The sequence below is a fragment of the Mauremys mutica genome, chromosome 5, assembly GCF_020497125.1.
Source record: "Mauremys mutica isolate MM-2020 ecotype Southern chromosome 5, ASM2049712v1, whole genome shotgun sequence".
In the NCBI taxonomy this organism is placed as follows: domain Eukaryota; kingdom Metazoa; phylum Chordata; order Testudines; family Geoemydidae; genus Mauremys; species Mauremys mutica.
This window is the reverse complement of record NC_059076.1, coordinates 33,942,082-33,962,429: the sequence shown is the minus strand read 5'-3', so window position 1 is coordinate 33,962,429 and position 20,348 is coordinate 33,942,082. Positions and strand designations below refer to the sequence as shown.

The following is a 20,348-nucleotide window of genomic DNA, read 5'->3' as shown; positions in this document are numbered from 1 at the left end:
CTCTAGGTTTCTTTAGACAATGTTTAATAGGAGTGTCTTGAAAATGAGGATTATGCACCTCCTGTAAAATTATATTTTATGCTGTAGACTGAATGTTACTCAAAGAAGTATATGCTAAGATTCTGGGAAGTGTTGTCCGCTTGTGTAACCCTTTAAAATTACACGTCTCTTCTCATCAGCAAAGGATTATTAGCTACTGCTATATCTTCCTTAATGGTGATCTGAAAGAATAGTGTAATGAATTAAGATTATGTTCATTAAACATGTAGTATTTCTGTTTTGCAATGCTTTTTTTTTTTTTTCAGCAGTATCCTGGTGTGAACCAATTATCATCCACCTTAGGAGGATTAAGTCTACAGCACTCTCAGCAGCCAGAAAGCTTGAGACCAGTAAACCTTACACAAGATAGGAATATTCTTCCTGTTTCTCCAGTTCTAGCTCCTGTGCCTAATTTGAATTCAGACCTTAGAAAATTAAATTGCAGTCCAGAGTAGGTATACTGTTTTCAATTTTGGGTATATTAGACATCGCATTTTTCTGTGACATTTCATAAGTTAGTTAAGAATAATAATTTAAAAAATTTATAAGGGATGAAATTGACCACAGTATTCTTCTTTCACTGGTCAACCAGTGTAGTCTGTTTTCTCTGGAGAGAAGAGGTGAAGTCCTCTTCACTTCTGTGTGAACACTGAAGCTGTTTCTAATTTACATCTCCTGCCATCAATGGCTACTATTCTTAGGGCAACTAGATGAGACCTTTTTAGAGTCTACCAATATTGTTGCTTTATGTTTGGGGAGGTCCCTGTTGAGTAATTTATGGTATTCCTTTCTACTGGAACAACATACTGTTCTCACCTCAAGGCCCTGGCATTCTTAAATCGAGAACATTTTATAAACTAGTTATTGAAACAATCTTCATGAAACTTACCATAATAAGACTAGGCAGCGTTCTAGTTCCAACTCTACCACTGATTTGCTTCTGACATTGAGCAAATCACTTTACCTCTATTTGCCTCATTTTACTCATTGATAAAATCTATTTACCATCATTTGTGGTGGTCACAAAGACAAATTGAGATCATATGCAAAAGCAATAAATTTATAAAAATAAAAAATACTCAGTTTCTGATATATTTTTTTAAGTGTGGAATTTTCAAAAGCACCCAGCGTCGGTCTAACTGCTCCCAGTAAAGTCATTGGCAGTTTTACCATTGCCATCAGTGGGAGCAGAGTTCAGCCAATGATGAGATCTAAAAAATCCCTTCTCACTGTATGTGACTAGTGATCGGTGTCAACACTGGAAGATCTGTTATTAAAATATAACCCCATAATCTTAAAGCTGGGCAAAAGCCTAAGGAAAGAGATATGCTTTACACTGTGCCCTAACAGCCCAACAGATTTGGTCTCTGGGAGACCAGTGGAAGAAACAAGTTTCAAATCGAACTTCCTTATGGTGAGAATGTCTTGGGATCCTTTCCCTTCTAGTCCCTTGATTTGAATCCCAACTGATTTCAGCTGCGATGGTAGCACTTTAGGAGAGAGGCAGTCTTTCCAGTAGCCAGGACCCAGAACATGACAGGCTAAGGATGTTGGCTTGCACCTGAAACAAATAGGAACCTACAGTCATTCAATCTTTGGAAATTTTATGTAGTATTGCATTGCCTGTCACTAGCATGCGGCTTTTGAAGGATGTACCAGGCATACTGCAATAATCCAGCCATTTGTGTGTTAGTAGTAGAGACATTATGATTATTATGATTAAACATTTAAATTGTAGTAGTGCATAAAGGCCTCCACTAAGGCCTGGTCTACACTACGGGGGGGGGATGTCGAACTAAGGTACGCGACTTCAGCTACGCGAACTCCGCGGCTCCAAAGTCGACTCCGCCACCGCCGTTCGCGGTGGTGGAGTTCCGGAGTCAACCGGAGCGCGTGGGGAGTTCGAACTATCGCGTCTTGATTAGACGCGATAGTTCGAACTCCGAGAAGTCGAACTCACCACGTCGACCCGCGCGGTAAGTATGGACATACCCTTAGTTAGGACCAATTGTGCCAGGCACATGCAAACAAAGAGAGAGTCTCTGCTCCAAAAAACATATTTGCAATGCTGAAAGAAGCTTTAATCCAGTAGATAAATTTGGGTCAGCTTGGTGGTCTAATGGCAATGTATTGTTTTGTGAGCAGGAGGGAAATGAGAGTGGGTCATATTCAGTCCCACGCCTGGAGCACTTTGGAGGCAGTACTCCTATTCTGGACTCCTTATGTGTGACTGGAGCTATTCCCCTTTGGTTACTATATTGAGTGGCATTAATAAGTTTTTAGGAAGTCTCATCCGTTCCACGTCCATCAGAGAAGAGGATGACTCATAACAATTCTTTGTGGGAGGGAAACATTGAGATCCTCCTATATTCCCTCTCACATTAAAATAACTTTTCAACAACTAGCAAGTACAATTTTCCTTTAGTGAGTTCTGAGATCAGGAAATATTTATCATGAATGAAAATACCATCTCAAAGTTTAAATTACTTTGGGTACTAGACCTCCCCCCATTGTTTGTTCTTTTTTAAAACTCAATAATAGCTCCAATGTGCATTTCCTGTTGAAATGCAATACTTTCAGCTTTTCATTTTGTGCTGCATTTATAGTTAAATATTATTCTCTCTGGAGGAGACTTGCTGTTTTAGGCGATGGTTTCTGTTTATTTTGAAACTAGGTTTAGTAATATTTAAAATTTAACAACTCTTTGAATTGCAGAGAATATAGTTGCATGCTAATACAACATATGTGTTCAAGTTTGCTTTGGGAGCTAATTTTTGTATGATTTCTTTCTAGTTCATTTCGATGTACGCTGACAAATATTCCACAGACTCAGGCTTTGCTAAACAAAGCTAAACTTCCCTTGGGTTTGCTGCTGCATCCTTTCAGAGACCTAACGGTAAAATTTAAATATTTTTTATTTTGAATATCTTCTCATAGTGCTTTGCTTTTTACTGTATGGTACTTTCTTATCTTGTCTAAGCCTTATTGAGGAGTAAGTAATAGCAGGAAGTGTGGAACTATTTTCAAGTAGAATTTCTATTCAACTTGTCTGTTCGGGTGTTTGTTCTTTGATACAGTCAAATTTTGTTTGTTTCAAAATTCTATCTTAAATGTAACAGGATGAACTGATTCAGTTACTGTAAGATAAAAATTATGGCTGTAAATCTTTCATCCTTCTTTAAAAATGAAATATAGCATCTAATAAGCTGAACAAGGTTGCTAGAGAAACTACACAAATTGCAACAATTAAGGCTTTTTACGTACCTTAGTGTGGTTGGAGTGGTTCAGGCAAAATTTTCTTTGTTTGTTTTTATGTAAAGCTTCATCAGAGTGAACAGCTTACCTTGGTATTTTTTAAATGTCATGTCTTGTGCTCTATGCCTGCATACATTGATTGTTCCTCTTAATTTAATAGCTATTCGAAGTTTTGCCTCTTGACTTCTTAATTTATAAAGTGAAACTTGAACTAGAGGGAGAGATCTGAAAGATTCCATCCCTTCCAGGAATCTCTTCTCAACGAACACAACTGATCAGATTCTGGGGAAGCAGGGCAGGGAGCAGCTCCTCCTATTTCTCTGGTTATTTTACAGTATTCAGGACTAAAATTTTAGAGTAATTTGCATATCCATTTGTCCATCTAGCCTGTTTATTCATGATATTCCTAAGGAAGACAGGGAGAATTGCTGAAGTAGTGGTCATCTGACTTTCCTCTCTGGAGGGAATGGAATCTTTCAAATTGCTCTGTCCATATTCACAGAGGACCTCCTTAGTAGATGAGGATCAGAAGTCCAGAGAAGTCTATTCCCCATTAACTGCAAAAGTGACTGCTGCTGTTGCAGAATGGGGGGATGGGGTTTTAGATTAGTCCGAGGAGAGGAGTTAAATAACAGATAGGCCATGCTCAAATAATAGAAAAAGATGGTCTCTTGTTCTAACAATGCTGTTTCAAAAGTGCTAGCTGTTTCATTTCATCCACTCTCTCTAAACAGGTTCAAAAATACATAATACACTATACAAGTAAACAACTGTATTCCTCCTTTGGTACATTGAATCTAATTTCTACAGATACTGTGTTAAAAATACATCTGTGCTTGAGAAAGTGTGCACACACATTAAGCAGCTCTTGTCCTTATTAACTTTTTATGAAAACCTATGGCTCTCTCTGTATTAAGTGCTATTGCTTATACATAAAAAAGCATGAAGCTATACCACGTGGATATTCGCTTGTCTTGGGTATTCTTTCAGGCACAAGATCCAACCGCTAGTGCCCTCAGTCATCTAAGATGTACAAGTATTTCTGCATAATTTAAGCAATAACACTGTTGAAGTTATCTAGAATTACAATAAAATGATTGCTGATCTGACCCTTGTAGTCATGGGGATCAATCAGATTCCTTTTATCCAATTAAATATATTAATGTCCATTATCGGACCAGATTCTTCTCTCCAACATTTTGTATACAAGTATAACACAATAGACTTCAATGAAATTACTCATGATTTACACTGGTATATGGGAGATCAAATTCTGTTTCAGTCAAAATAATACTTTATTATGTCTTCCTATTGTAAAGAGAGAATGTTTGTAAAGGTATGAATATTGCACTGTATATAAATGAGCTAAAAGGACTAAGTGGGAGACAAAATTAACAGAATATTTTGGTTTTATGAAGCTTTCAGAGATTGAGATATTGCACAATCCTGTCCTCTAAAAATTTTACTAGGATCCTCTTTGCTACAGATTTTCAATTATATATTTTTTAGCAATTACCTGTAATAACATCAAGCACCATTGTGAGGTGCAGATCCTGCAGGACATATATCAACCCTTTTGTTTCCTTCATTGACCAAAGGAGGTGGAAATGCAACTTATGCTATCGAGTTAATGATGGTAAGTTTTATTACAAAGGTAAGTAGCTGGTTTCTTTCAGCTACCTAACGTATTTAAAATTCTTGCTTTTGTATCAACAACTGAGATGTCTTTCACCTAGAATATCTAGGATTTTTAATATCTAATTCATTTTCAGAAGCACCTATATTTTTCCCAAGTGAAGGCTACCGTGCAACATATCAGGAGCCAGAGAGGACCATATCAGATTGGATGACCTGAGCTATATAATTCAAAAGTAGTTTTCTCCACTGACTGCTAGCATAATACACAGTCAAGTCAAGGTCATAAGTAACAGCAGTCAAAGACAAAAACCAGTTTCGTAAATACAGTGCACGTTGAGACATGTCATTGTAGGGCACTGGAAGCACAGAGTTTACACGTACTTTGTTGTCCATAAAATAGACATTCTTGTCTCTGATTCTTTAACTTGATGTTTAGGTTTCACAACACTGATTGTTTTCTTATTTACATACTTTTAAAATGTTTATGGTCTAATTGCTGCTTTTTGTAATTAAAATACATATAATGCAATTAACATTATGTTGAATGTTGCTAATAGGCACAAAATCTGTGTATCTGTCACTGAATAATTTACTTTGGATTCACAATTTTTGTTTAGTTCCTGAAGAATTTATGTATAACCCATTGACACGATCCTATGGGGAGCCTCATAAACGGCCAGAGGTCCAAAATTCAACAGTGGAGTTCATTGCTTCTTCAGACTACATGGTAAAAATATATATTTTTAAGTATGTGAATTTAATACTAGTGCAAGATGCTAGAGTGATAACCCTATTTACCACTAAAAAGTGTGTACATCACTCACATTTTAAACTTCCTCACAGTGCCCTACCAGTGTGCCTCAATTGTCACTTGGAGGGACCCTTAGGATTGAAAGACTAATTGTCTCAGTTCCCATTTGAATCTCTCTCTGCCAAAACTGACAGTAAAGGTGTCAAAATGCCAATTGTGATGTGGGCACCTACACACTAATTTGCCAAAGACCATCAAACTCATTCTGTGACTGGGAATGCTACAGCAGTCTCTGACTTTCTCCTTTCCTTTGGAAAGATGGGCAGGACCAATGACTGATCAGACAGAAGAATGTTGGCATCTTTCAAAGAACTCCTTTTCATTCCCCAGATTGATTCCTGCCTCTCACAAAATTAACAGCTAGAAACTGTAGCCAGTTCAGTATGGAAATGGGGCCTGAAAATCTTTCTGATAAGAGAATACCTAGCTTTCATGCATCCTACAATAGCATTTTGGGCACCATCAACCATTTTACTGACCAGCACTCAGCTGGAAAGTGAGAGTTCCTTTGCAGCCTGAGGCAGGTTCTAATAGTGCAACATGTGGAAGCAGCCCACTCAGCCAGCAGCAGTACAGGCAGAATGATAGTGCTTTGTGCAAAGAAGAGAGTGTTTCTAAGAGGGTGATATGAAATATTTAGGTGTTGAGGACAGTAATCTATAGGAGTGAGTCTGTGATGCCAGCTTCACAAGCTAGGAAGTGTAAGCACTCATCAGGTAAAAGCCACTCCAGAAGAGATGATCTGTTAAATACAGACCTAGGCCTGGGATTTAAAAGGGAGGGAGTTGCTCATTTTTTAAATCAGACTCAAAATCTAAACTGCTTTTTGAGGCCTTCCAGAGCTGTAATGTTTCTGACTGTCACCTTCCCCTATTTTCAGAGAAAGAAGGATCTCTTCCTTTATATTGTAAGAGGAAGGGATCATTTCAGACAATAGTGGTCATTTGTGGCCCAGGTTGACTTTAAGCTCTTCCCCCCCCTTCTCAGGGTTGCCATTTTCTACCATCCTCCTTTTTCCCCCATCAAGAGGAAGCTGACCTCTGGACAGTGAAATATCTCTTAGATATCAAAGCAATTGTTCAGAGAGCAGCAGCTGATGGGAATTTAATCTAGGTAATTGGTAGTTCCAAAAGGTATAGAGGTGGGGACAAGATCCACTTTGGATCTGAAGTGGCTTAAAATTCAAGACTCAAATTCAAGATGGAGTCTCTCCAGTCTATATTAGCTGTGATTGACTAGGAGAAATTTCGTTTCTTCAGTAGATTTTAAAAGAAGAGTCTTCATATTTCCATAACATCAAATATTCACCCTGAACTGGCATTTCTAGTACCACTCCCTGCCCTTTGGGCTGGCTTCAATATTGAGGGTGTTTACAAAGGTCATATCTGTGATTGCAGCTGTCTTCTCATGGAGGGGATTCTATAAGATTCCAAATTTGGTCAGCTGACTTATCATAGTGAAGCTGCAGAAACTTGGAAATTTGGAACATGTTAAAAAACATAGACCTCCTAGTCAAGCATGAGAAGAATGCTCTTTGCTTGGTACAGTTTCTAACCTGTCTAGATGCATTGGCAGGTATTGAACAAGGCTGTGTCTTCCCCGAGGAGGAGAGGTTTTAAAAACTGAGCTGGTTTTAGACCTGAGCCTGCAATTTCACTGTGCATCTCAGACTGTAGTCTGAGGCTCTGGGGCTTGAGGGTTGTGTGCTACAATCTGGTTATGAGGGAAATGTGGCACTTTAGAACAGCGGTTCTCAACCAGGGGTCTGGGACCTCTGGCGGGGGCTGCAAGCAGGCTTCAGGGGGTCCTCCAAAATAAACCGGAGAGCAGGGCCAGCATTAGACTCACTGGGGCTCAGGTCAGAAAGCCCAAGCCATGCTCTAGGACATGCTCAGCAACTAGCAATCTCATTAGATCAAGCTCTCAGAGAGAATTTTAGACACCCGGTAAGTGAAACTCTCTACAATGGTGAAAGCACCAGTACAGGAAGGACCGTACAAAAACTGAACAGGCTGCATATCACAACTGAGACAAACCTAATAGAATGAGGACCATCACAGGTTCCATATTAGCTCAGACTGGTCTCTGAGAGAAAAAAGGCCTTTACATAACCGCACCTAAGAGGAATGAGACTGGCTATTTTGGCATTCTGCAAAAAGCAATAGCAAATGTATCCTGATAAACCTCAGACAACTCAGCAGTAACTGTGCACCTAAATAAACAAGGGGGAAGAAACACTCCCAATTCATATGGGCAGGGCACTTGTTCTCAGCATGAGTCCTGCACATCTTGGATGCTTGAACCTACAATCAGACTGGTTTAGCAGATCTAAAGTGCTCCAACACAAATGTTAGCAGCCAGCAGAGCATGACAACCTTGGCACCTCTTTGTGACATGAAAAAATATTAAATGCAATCAATTCTACATCAGTTACCCAGAGTAGGAAGTTCTTAACGCATGACACATTATCAGTCTTTGGGATTTCTGTGTAGTCTGTGTTCCCTCCATTTCCTCTCACCTGGAAGGTGCTGGAAATTAGTGTGTGATGCAGGGCCCTACTGATTCTCATACCTCAGGAATAGCCTTGAAAGATGTGGATACTCAGGAGTTAAACCAGCAGACATCTGCTCATGTAGTCTTTAGCGGGAATGTGCTTACAACTCTACTTCCATAAGGGAGTCTCATCTCAGGAGATATATAGTTGACAAAGGAAGTAAAAGGTGTCTCTCCTTCTCTCTTTTTCTCCTACCTGCATCACGTACCTCCTTAGTAACTATTATTTTATTTTGATTTTGATCCACACCAAAAGGGTATTTGAGGATGAAGGGGACAAGTACTAGTTATGTGTGGGTATAGGTTGAGATATACAGGGTGGAAGTGATAGTCCCTCCTAACAGTGAGTCATATCTCCTCTTTTATTATCTTTGGGGTACTTTAAGAACCCAGGATCTATGCTGTAACAGCTCTGATCATACAGTATGTCTTCACTAGCAAGGTTAAAGTGCTGCCACTAGTCTTTGCTGGATTGGATCTTATTTTAGAAGTGAAACTCTGTGACTAAGGCGATCGGATAATGGAATATAGAATTTCCTTAAATATACACTTAATTATAATTATGGTAGCAATGTAATGCTGATGGCTTATTGTAATTCAGAATAGTAAAATGTGTTATTGTCAGCATTCTGAAAGAACAGTGCCATTTTTCAGAATAAATTGACATCAGTTGACATCAAAGGCTCTCCTCTAACCCAGCTGACAAAAGCACAGACTAAGATGTTGATTTTGTTTTCTACGTTAATGATAAATTTAACACAAGTGAGAATTTCTTTTATTTTACTTTGTTAAAAGCCCAGAATGACAGTGTAAATCTAATTTTTGTTTAATTTAATTTAAAACAGACTGTGAAGAACTTCAAAAAGATCTCACAAAACTAAGTGATTAGGCAACAAAATGGCAGATGAAATTTAATGTGGACAAATGTAAAGTAATGCACATTGGAAAAAATAACCTCAACTATACATACAATATGATGGGGGCTAATTTAGCTACAACTAATCAGGAAAGAGATCTTGGAGTCATCCTGGATAGTTCTCTGAAGACGTCCATGCAGTGTGCAGCGGCAGTCAAAAAAGCAAACAGGATGTTAGGAATCATTAAAAAAGAGAGAGAGAATAAGACGGAGAATATTTTATTGCCCTTATATAAATTCATGGTACACCCACATCTTGAATACTACATACAGATGTGGTCTCCTCATCTCAAAAAAGATATATTGGCATTAGAAAAGGTTCAGAGAAGGGCAACTAAAATGATGAGGGGTTTGGAACGGGTCCCATATGAGGAGAGATTAAAGAGGCTAGGACTTTTCAGCTTGGAAAAGAGGAGACTAAGGGGGATATGATAGAGGTATGTAAAATCATGAGTGGTGTGGAGAAAGTGAATAAGGAAAGGTTATTTACTTGTTCCCATAATATAAGAACTAGGGGCCACCAAATGAAATTAATGGGCAGCAAGTTTAAAACAAATAAAAGGAAGTTCTTCTTCACACTGTGCCCAGTCAACCTGTGGAACTCCTTGCCTGAGGAGGTTGTGAAGGCTAGGACTATAACAGAGTTTAAAAGAGAATTAGATAAATTCATGGAGGTTAAGTCCATTAATGGCTATTAGCCAGAATGGGTAAGAATGGTGTCCTTAGCCTCTGTTAGTCAGAGGATGGAGATGGATGGCAGGAGAGAGATCACTTGATCATTACCTGTTAGGTTCACTCCCTCTGGGGCACCTGGCATTGTTTACTGTCAGTAGACAGGATACTGGGCTGGATGGACCTTTGGTCTGACCCAGTATGGCCATTCTTATGTTCTTAATTATAGGATACATTTTTAAGCATTTTGCAAGCCATTCCCTTCCTTCTCTTGCTCCTCCCACCCCCGTGCCCCAAAAAAGGGAATGTTATCCATTAACATTTTTACCCTTTAAAATAAGAATTTTGAATTCTTTTTTATATTTTACAGCTTCGTCCTCCTCAGCCTGCAGTGTACTTGTTTGTTTTAGATGTGTCTCATAATGCAGTGGAAGCTGGATACTTGACAATTGTATGTCAGTCATTGCTGGAAAACCTAGACAAGTAAGAATATACATCATCTTCTTTTTGGATTGACTTTATTTTATATTTGTGAGCAGGCTGCAGTGTTAACTTATGCTGTATCTTTTACTGTAACTTTCATACAGTATTTACAGGACCTACCAATATAGGGCAGATTAGATTTTGAAATGTCTGTAGTAGTCCAGAAAAAGAATATGGCCATTTAACTTAGGACCATTTGTATAATGGTGAAGAATATCTTTTAGATATTAGATTAGACGTGATTAGAAGTGATCTGCAAAGCATTTTGTTTAGATAACCCAAATATTATATACTGAATGCTCAAAATAGCTATGGGTATTCCTTACATCAATTCTAAATTTCTAATATTTACCTCAGGATATAAAATAACTCTTTTGATTCAGTTTTTCTTTCATTCAGACTTGGGAATTTTGAGCACTTGCTGTAGTTTGATGAAGTATTCTCTGCTGAAATGCCACTTTATAACTTCCATTCAATTGGTGTTTTTATTGCTGTTTGACACACAATACACATAGCAATGATCTTACCTCTGAAGCATATGGGTTGTATTATGCACATCTTACAATTTCACATTAGAGTTTAAATAAATCACCACTGCACCAGTTACTGGCATTTTTCTCTAACAAATGATAAAAACAAAAGATTGAATTTTCTGTTGGTGGCGGGGAGGACATTCTCTGGAATATTATGTTGCAGATTTTAATTAAACGGATCCAATAAAGCTATAAGGAGGGGAAAGTACAAGAAAAGAAGATAGGATGTAAGAATAAAGGAAAAGTAAAAAAGAAAAGTAAAAATAAATTTAGATGCATTATAATACAACTGAGTTCTTGCTATCATAAATTTTTTCAAACAAATTTGAGTCGTCTGTAGTAAGCCATAAAGTACTGTTAAAGTTTGACCTATTTAAGAGGTCTGATCTGTAATGACATGTGGAAGTTTGCATAGTTCTGCTTTTTATCATGATCGTCTCACCTGCTCAGGAAACATTGAGATCACATTCTTCTTATTTTTAAAAAATTGTTGAGTGGCCAGCCAAGAACACACTCCTCAGTACCCAACTCTCCTTGTTACTTTCTATTTAGTAATTTCATACTGCAGTGCCAAGTGAATTGCAGTAGGTAACAATGCACAGGCTATTGTCCTATAGCAAGTCACATGATAAATGGAGAGAACTGTTTTCTTTCTTTCCTTTTGTAAAAGTGTAGTTCTGTAACAGAAGTTCTTCGAGTGATGATCCTTATTGTATTCCACTGAGTATGCACACCATGCATCCGGAGCCAGAGAATTTGAAAGTAGTAGTGTCGATCCACGCATGTGCTCTTCCTTCCTCAAGGTGATTAAGGGTGGGGTGGACTGACTGCGTCTCCAGTTCCTTCTCACCACCGCATAGACTGGGTTGGAATTATTAGGGCATGTCTATACTTACTGATAGATCGGCATTGTTGCAATCGATGCAGCGAGTGTCGATTTAGCGTGTCTGCTGAAGACAAGCTAAATCGATGGGATTTGTGTACTCCACCTCCCCGAGAAGTGTAAGGGAAGTCAACGAGAGACGCTCTCCTGTTGAAACAGCACAGTGTAGCCACTGTAGTAAGTGGATCTAACTGCGTCGACTTCAGTTACATTATTCACGTAACTGAAGTTGCGTAAATTAGATCGGTTGACTGCTGTAGTGTTGACCAGCCCTTGCTGTCCTCTTACTTGACACCCCTTTTAAAAAGAGTATAGCTGTATGTAGTTAGTTTTTTGTAGTCTTTTGCTGTTTTACTGTTTTTACATAGTTTTTAATCATTTTAGTAGTTATTTAGAGTAGAATTGGGACTATGGGGCGTCTGTTTACATGTAAACTCCATCACCATCCACACCCATGCATGAATACTAGATCATGCTGAAGACCTCAGACTTTAAAATATGTCCCTTCTTCCTTCTCGGCTGGCGATGAACTTCAACACTGCCTCTACTGCTTGGGAGAAGTCCACTCTACATCCAGATGCCATATCTGCCGGTCTTTTCCAAGCCGTATCCGAGAAGGCTGGTCTCTCCGCCACAAGAAGCACCTTGTGGAAGTCACCAGGAGACCTCATTTGGACTCAGGCCGGGAAAACCCCTTTATATCGGCCTGAGATAGCCAGGAGTGCGCTTCTGGCTGCAGAGACAAGGTCCAGCTCCAGTGGTACCACCACTATGGACCCCATGCCGGGGCCTAGTCAGGAGGTAAGGAAGCATGCTCATAAGCATGGCAGTAAGTCTTCCTCCAAAGTGAAGAAAGGGGATGCTCCTTCCACAAGCTCCAGCCATGGGGAAGCAGTGTGCTCCAAGATTCCTAAACATGACAAGAAACCATACCGATACCAGGTACCGAGCTGCACATGCCATCAGTGTCGGCATGCCTTAAGGTACGGGACACGCCTGCTCCAGGAAAGTCTGCCACTCCAGCATCGGTTCCCACTATGGAAAGAGTACCATTAACACCAGTGTGGTTGGGAAAAGTGCCAGAGCTTCAGGAACTGTTTGCCCTGGGAGGAACCTTCTGCTGCCATCCACCTGAGGGAGGCCAGATCTCCCATCCAGGACATGCTGCAGTCAAGGCACCCTTCACCACATCCTCCATTGGCCTACATGCTTCCACCAGATCCAGCGGTATCGCTGATGGAACCAGTATTTGAGTTTTTGTCCTCTGAGGATTCGGATGAAGTGCAGGGATTGCCCATCCCTTATTGCCACTATGAATACCCAAAGACGCTGTCTACATTGTTGCAATATCCTCCACTCTAAGCACAGAGGAGTCACTGGTTCCCTACATGCTCGGGCCCACTGCATCACCTCCGGATCCATCATGCTGGCCCTAATACCCACCCTCAGAACCCGCCTATTTTGTGAGGGAGACTTCACCTCTCTCCTGTCTAGAGTGCCCTTGAGTAGACGCTCAGAGCCAGTCATGAAGAACTGCTGAGTCATGTTCCAGTGGTATCGCTGGAGCCAGGAGTGTTTTCCATCATAGTCATATGTTCCTGCAGTGACTTCAGTTCCCCCTAACACACAGATGACTTCTGGTAATTCCAGGGTCTCCTGCGTAGGGTGGTGGATGAACTTCACATCCCCCTGGAGGAGGTACAAGACACGCAACATCAACTAAGTCCTGGACATCCTTCACTCATCCTGGGTAGGACTGTTCTGCCAGTCAGTGATGCTATCCTCCAAACAGCTCGAACAGTTTGTATGGCTAAGGGGTCCGAGTTACTTTTCTCACCACCCCACCCCGCCCTTGCATTCCCTTATGGTACAGGCCATGACGGAACAGTCCAGAGAGCAGCACCCATTCTTCACTCCGACTGATAAGGAGAGCAAACGGTTGGAACTGCTGGGATGCAAGGTTGTCTCCTCAACTAATCTGCAGTTCAGGATTTCAAATGATCAAGCATTGCTTGCCAAATAACACTTCCTGAACCACAGCAAATTAGGATTTTGCTGAAAAACTGCTGCAACAAGATGGGGCCTGGTTCCAGTCAATCTTGGAGGAAGGCAAACTGGTGGTAAAGACAGTGCGTCAATCAGTTGTAAACACAGCAGATACTTCATCATGCTTGATGGCTATGGGCATTGTCATGAGGAGGGAATTGTGGCTTTATTCCTCCGTTTTCCCCCGGGAGGTACAAAATATTATTGAGCACCTCCCTTTTGATGGATCTCATCTATTTAATCAGAAAGATGTAAGAGCCACACTTAGTTTGCTGAGTATCTACCCACCTGTGCCCAAGGGTAAATTCTACCACCTGCACAACGGTACAGGACTTCCCAGATTTTCCACCAGAGACCTTACAGACTACCATGAAAGCACCGGAAGACCCAACAATCTCATCCTCCTGGTCCACCTTCACAGCCTTCCTCATCACACACGCAACCCTCTCAGAAAAGGTATTTCTGAGGAACATTAGAGAGCTGCCAACCACCTCGCCTGCTGCCATACAACCACCCCACCTCTTTTGGGAGTCATGTAGCACTCTTCTTACTAGCTTGGAGTGCAGTAACAGACAAGTGGACACTAAATGTCATCCACTATGACCATACAATTGAGTTAATCATGCTACCTCATCCACAGCCCCCTCCCTCCTCAGGGACCACTCCCCTGACAGCATCCTCACCCTAGAGGTGGACTCCTTATTACCAAGAAGAGTAATATAGTGGGTTCCTCTGGATTGTCAAGGAACGGGGTTCTATTCAACTTACTTCCTGATACCCAAAAAGAATGGTGGGTGGAGACCAGTCCTGGATCTCTGTTTCAGTTGCTTCATCCGCAAACCCAGGTTTCGTATGGAGAAGGCATGTAGTTTACAGCTCTCTCTATGCAGAACATATCCCATAGACATCCATCTGGCCTCCACAGGATGGGTTCAGCACCCTTTCCACAAGAGGCCAGGCTTCAACAATGGCCACCCTCCATGATGTACCACTTACAAGACATATGTAGAGTGTCCATGTGGAGTTCAGTACATAGTGAAGTTATGTACTGAAGCCTGGGTGTAGGACTCTGGACGGATGTCTCATTCAGCATGGCTGTCCTCTGCTAAACTGTTCCATCCTCATCCTTGCAGCCTCCTACGACTTAGATACTGCTTGTTAATCATCCTCACTGGAATACAATAGGAACCATCACTTGAAGAAGAGTAGGTTACTTACCTGTAACTGGAGGTTCCTCAAGATATGTGGTCCCTATCTGTATTCCACTTCCCACCCTGCTTCCCCTCTGCTGTGGATCTGTGCAATTTGCGGTGGAGAAGGAACTGGATACACAGTCAGTCTGCCCCACCGTTTATCACCCTGGCCGAAACCATGGGGCAAGGGCACATGCGTGGACCAATGCACACTATTACTTTCAAATTCTCCATTCTCCATCTCAGGACGCATGGTGCACATGCGTAAACCCTCAGAGGAAAACAGATAAGGATCACACATCTTGAAGAACCTCCAGTGATAGGTAAGTAATCTCCTCTCATAACTGCTTAAAATAAGCAAATTCAGACTGTCTTAGGTTATTCATGCTAAAAGTATTTTTAACTACATTTAGAAAAATGGATTATGACACTGAGACTATATGTCTAGCTATACTGGCAAACTCCCCTAATGGAAATGCAGCTTCTGCCAGAAAAGAATTCTGTTGCCAGTATAGCTTAACCCACTTCCCCAAATGGAATAAGCTATACTGGCCATCATAATTGCATCTGCACTAGGGCTGTACCTGGCATACCACATCAGTTAGAGATGTGATCTTTTCATACATAAAACTGACACATCTATGCCAGTATACTTTCTACTGTAGACCTGGCCTAAGCAATTAGGGCCCAGTTTTGTCTCAAATACACAAGCATGGTTTTCTTTAACATAAGTGGAAGCTGCAGATGTGTATCTGAGATCTGGATTTTTGGCTTTGTATTTAATTGGTGTTTTTTTTATCTTAAGGCTGCCTGGAGATTCGAGAACAAGAATAGGATTCATAACATTTGACAGCACTGTTCAGTTCTACAACTTGCAGGAAGGTTTATCACAGCCTCAAATGCTGATTGTTTCAGATATTGATGGTAAGTAGCAAGAAGAAAAGGAATAAAAAATATTCAAGAGTTTTTATTTCACATTTTTAAGGACAGATTAAAATCTGTTTAAGTATGATGAATATGCATAGCAGCGTATTATAAAGTGATCAGTTAAAATAGGTTTACTTTGAAAATAAATTGCAAAATGCTTGGATCTGAAAAATGAAACTCCGATGTTAATGATACTGGCACTGATACAAAGCAGTCTTTGTTTGTATATAAAATACATTTTGTATGTACAACCAGAAAAGAAACAGGGTTCATTCAATCCTTTTTTTACAGTGCCACAAAATTAATATTTTGTGGTGTTTTTAATGTGCTTTTATTCTTTAATGAAATTTGTATTTTTCCCTCCATAGATGTTTTCTTACCTACACCTGACAGCTTACTTGTAAATCTTCATGAAAGCAAAGAGGTATGATTGATCAAAAAAGTACCATTACATTTCATGGATAAAATAAACATTTTAAAAATAATTTTATGCAGTCTGCAGTTTAAATTCCATTGATTTCAAGTCTATATCCTCTACATAATGCTTAAATCCAACATTTTAATTTTGCTGGATAGTATTGTAGTGTACAGTTGAAATCCTGTTTTGCTATTTTATTATTCCATTTAAAAAACTACATTTTCCATACAATATGTGTTTAAGATAAGTTGAAATATTCAGCATCAGGTGCTCATGCCATGCCAGTATAGCTTCTGAGAAATTACATCCCTATTTTGTCAATAATACCTTTCAATCTGTTTTGCAGCTGATAAAAGATTTATTGAATGCACTACCAAATATGTTCATCAATACAAGAGAAACACACAGCGCATTGGGTCCTGCGCTTCAGGCTGCCTTTAAATTGATGTCTCCAACAGGTGGCCGCATATCTGTGTTTCAGTCACAGTTACCATCCTTGGGTGCAGGACTCTTGCATTCCAGAGAAGATCCCAATCAAAGATCAAGCACAAAGGTACTATTAACTTTTGCAATGGATCATTCATTATTATTGAAACTAAAAACTTGCAGTGTTTTTCTAATCTAGTTTTACAAGCTACCTTTTGTGTTTGTTTACTGTTGCAACTTGCTATCTTTTAAATATATCTTCAGCACATCCATATTAGTCTAATAAGAATTTAATTACAAACATTTTATGCTCTATTCCTCTGTCTTCAAGGCAAGCAAGCAGATTGTTCCATCTTCCTTAATCCAGAGTCAAACTGATAGTCAGATAGTGCTGGAAGAATAATACCACTAGTGCTTTTTATTTTAACTGTCTCCATCAGACAGGGGCTTAGGAACCACAATGAACATCTCTGCCAAACCAACAAGGATTCTGAAACATCAGTTCTTATCTTAATATTTTGCCACTTTATTTTAGAAATCCCACAAGTGTGCTGTGGTTTAAACAGCACATTTTTAGAACATTTATTTGTATTTGAACATATGTTTTCCTGAAAGGAAGATTATGGATGTAAACTAACAGGAGGTGCAGAGTAGAAAAAAAATACTTTTCTGCAAAAGCTAGTAAGCAACTACAAATGATTATTATAAGAAAATACTAAATATTGTACTTTTATCTTTTATACTGTTTCTATGTAATAACACGTTTATTGTGTCCATGGTAGTATGCTCCCAACTTGTACTCTTTGCTGTATAATTTCTTTTACTAAAGGTTGTACAGCATCTTGGCCCAGCAACAGATTTTTACAAAAAGTTAGCACTGGACTGTTCAGGACAGCAAACGGCTGTGGATTTGTTCCTCTTAAGTTCTCAGTATTCTGACCTGGCTTCTCTAGGTAAGAAATACTAATTTGTCTTTTTACCTGCTTCCACAATTTGTGCGTTAAACTCACATTAAAATCAAAACTCCTTCAGGAGCCCTTAAATTGTGTACATGGGTATTTTAGCACTTCCCTAAATATGACTCTTCTGCTGTGGAGGAGCTGACATGGAAACCAACAGGAAAGTGGTGGGAGAGTCAGCTTATATTCTGGTGCTCTGCCATTGTAGGAGATAGAGAATAGTCTTGTTATGTTCAGAAAAGTAAACTAGAGGAATGAGAGAGAGAGAGAGTAACTGAAGACAAGTTTATTAATGGTCAGTGTAGAACATGGAAGAAAAGTATTCTCATCTAGTTTCCTAAATGTTAAACCAAAACATGTTATTGCATACCAGAAATTAGTTATGTCTACATGAATACTGTACAGTTCACAATGTGGCATGCAACATTAAAATGCTTATTTACTAGTGTGTGTGTGTGTGTGTGTATACATAGGTAATAAATAGTGGCTAGGATGACTCACTGTCCCCTTCCTGGTTCTTTGCCTGAGTAAGAAGTTGGGAACTGGCAGTAACAGAGATGGATCAAATCAGGAAAATAGAATAGGGATTCCAGCAAGTTGGAACAGGCCTTACTCTATTCTATTCTGGTGTCCTGACCTAACCAGGTGGCTAGTGGTTGTAAGCGCCTTCTCCATTATAGCACCCTTTACTTACTCTTCAAAAACCCTATGGAATAGCTACTTAAGGCTTAAATTCCAGTTTAATCTTTTTCCTTCATGTGCTAATCTGTGTTAAAATGGCAAAGGATTATATTTCTTTAAAAAACAAAACTCAGTTTATAAACCAATTGTATTACACCTATTCATATATAAATTTTAACCATTTCTCTTTCTCCTCAAAAGCTTGTATGTCCAAGTATTCTGCTGGATGCATCTATTATTATCCATCTTTCCATCATAGCCACAATCCTGCTCAAGCAGAAAAATTGCAAAAAGACCTTAAAAGATACCTTACAAGGAAGATTGGATTTGAAGCAGTCATGAGAATAAGATGTACAAAAGGTATGGTTTACATCTTGGAATTGTTTATACAAGAAGTTTCACATTATATATTAAGCTAGGGATTGCCTGCAGTAGATAATTGAGGTAAAGTAAGGCAAAATGTGTTTCACTTTTAAAAAGGCTCATTTGAGAACACCGGTGTGTGAGCTGCCAGCTTTTTACTATTTTTACATACAGTACATACATCATTAAGCATTTGTACTTGGCTCTCTTTAAAAAGTTTAGGATAAAATATATAGTGTTTTTTGCATCTATGCATTTTCTTGTTTTAGATCAGATAGTATAGTGGCTCACATTTAAGACCTTTTTCATACCCTGAAAAAAAAATCAGAAAGAAAATCCTGTTTGAATGCAATACCTCAGACATGATCCGCTGTGTCTACATTGCAATTTGCTAGGAAGAAACTTACAGTAGCTACTATAACTTTCTGCGCAGCATACTCAAATGATAACTTTTACACATATTAGGTAATTCTACTGGAAGAACTAAAATCTTAGGCCTCAGGTTTCCCAGGCAAGAGAAGTTGTATCTGAGAAAAAAGTACAGCTTTCTTGCAGTCAATGTTTATATTATCATTAAAAAGTTGCTAAAGATTTTGCTGTCCACCATCAGTACTATGGAAGAAGTTTCCTTAAGATAACATGATGAATTATAGATCCAATGGTTTCTCCTGTCCCATCACCACCTTCTGTTCTGGGTTATTTGAACCAAAATAAAATCTACCTTGCATTGCATTCAGGGATGAACAGCCCTGTCCCCTTCCTCTGATGCAGCTGATCCCTTCACTACCCTTATTACCTATCACAAATCTTAAATAGTATTGATAACCTTGCATGAGCCTTTCATGCTGGGGTGAATTTTGCCTAACGTGTCAATTGAATACATTTAAGATGCTCTGAAAGGAGAAATTTTGCTTGCAAAAATTGGCCATTGATTCCTAATATCACACTTGTTCAGAACTTAAAAAATGAAAGGTACATTAATTTCAAGCTAGACATTTAAATCTATTTCTAGGTATTATATACAGTTGAATTCTCCAGCCCATATGCTGCTGATTGATATGAAAAGTACAGTTCATCCTGCTTATTCAAAAATGTGGTGGTGAACAGGATGTGCAATTAAATATAACATTTCTGTTGTCTAACTAGGACAGGTACAGCCTTTGATAAATTAACTAACTTGTTAGTGCCATCAAAAGTTTAATTTGGGCATCGGAATCATCTACATGAGTCAAGAAATTAAATCCCAATTTGCCTACTCATTACTATGCAAAGTGTCTAATATTCTGAATATATAAGTTTAAAACTGTAAACTTTAGAGACTATGAGGTTAGGCTCCTTAATTTGTCTGGAATCAATAATGCCATCCCAAGGCATAGCCGTTTGTTTATGTTGTTAAATGAATGCAATGACTTAACTCTTCCATAATTTTTTAAGTTAGAAAAACATCAATGATGTTCTGCAGGGGCTCACTTGTTATTTAAATGAGACTCTCCACTGCTCTAATTGACCTATTTATGCATCAGTTGAGTACATTATATACTATGTCCTATAA

At 39.2% G+C, this 20,348-nt stretch overlaps 1 protein-coding gene across 6 annotated transcripts in view; it reads left to right on the top strand.

The window, feature by feature from the left end:
* The window catches only part of SEC24B (SEC24 homolog B, COPII coat complex component), an 86,856-nt gene that overhangs the window by 44,150 nt on the left and 22,358 nt on the right, over positions 1 to 20,348 (top strand). For 5 of the 6 annotated variants that reach the window (XM_045019194.1, XM_045019195.1, XM_045019192.1 and 2 more), the window contains 10 exons: positions 306 to 490; positions 2,833 to 2,935; positions 4,804 to 4,930; positions 5,550 to 5,659; positions 10,255 to 10,367; positions 15,828 to 15,946; positions 16,318 to 16,373; positions 16,714 to 16,920; positions 17,623 to 17,746; positions 18,635 to 18,793. In XM_045019194.1, the coding sequence (XP_044875129.1) occupies positions 306 to 490; positions 2,833 to 2,935; positions 4,804 to 4,930; positions 5,550 to 5,659; positions 10,255 to 10,367; positions 15,828 to 15,946; positions 16,318 to 16,373; positions 16,714 to 16,920; positions 17,623 to 17,746; positions 18,635 to 18,793 (1,303 nt within the window). The remainder of the gene's footprint in view (positions 1 to 305; positions 491 to 2,832; positions 2,936 to 4,803; positions 4,931 to 5,549; positions 5,660 to 10,254; positions 10,368 to 15,827; positions 15,947 to 16,317; positions 16,374 to 16,713; positions 16,921 to 17,622; positions 17,747 to 18,634; positions 18,794 to 20,348) is intronic. The other variant, XM_045019193.1, reaches the window with a different exon arrangement.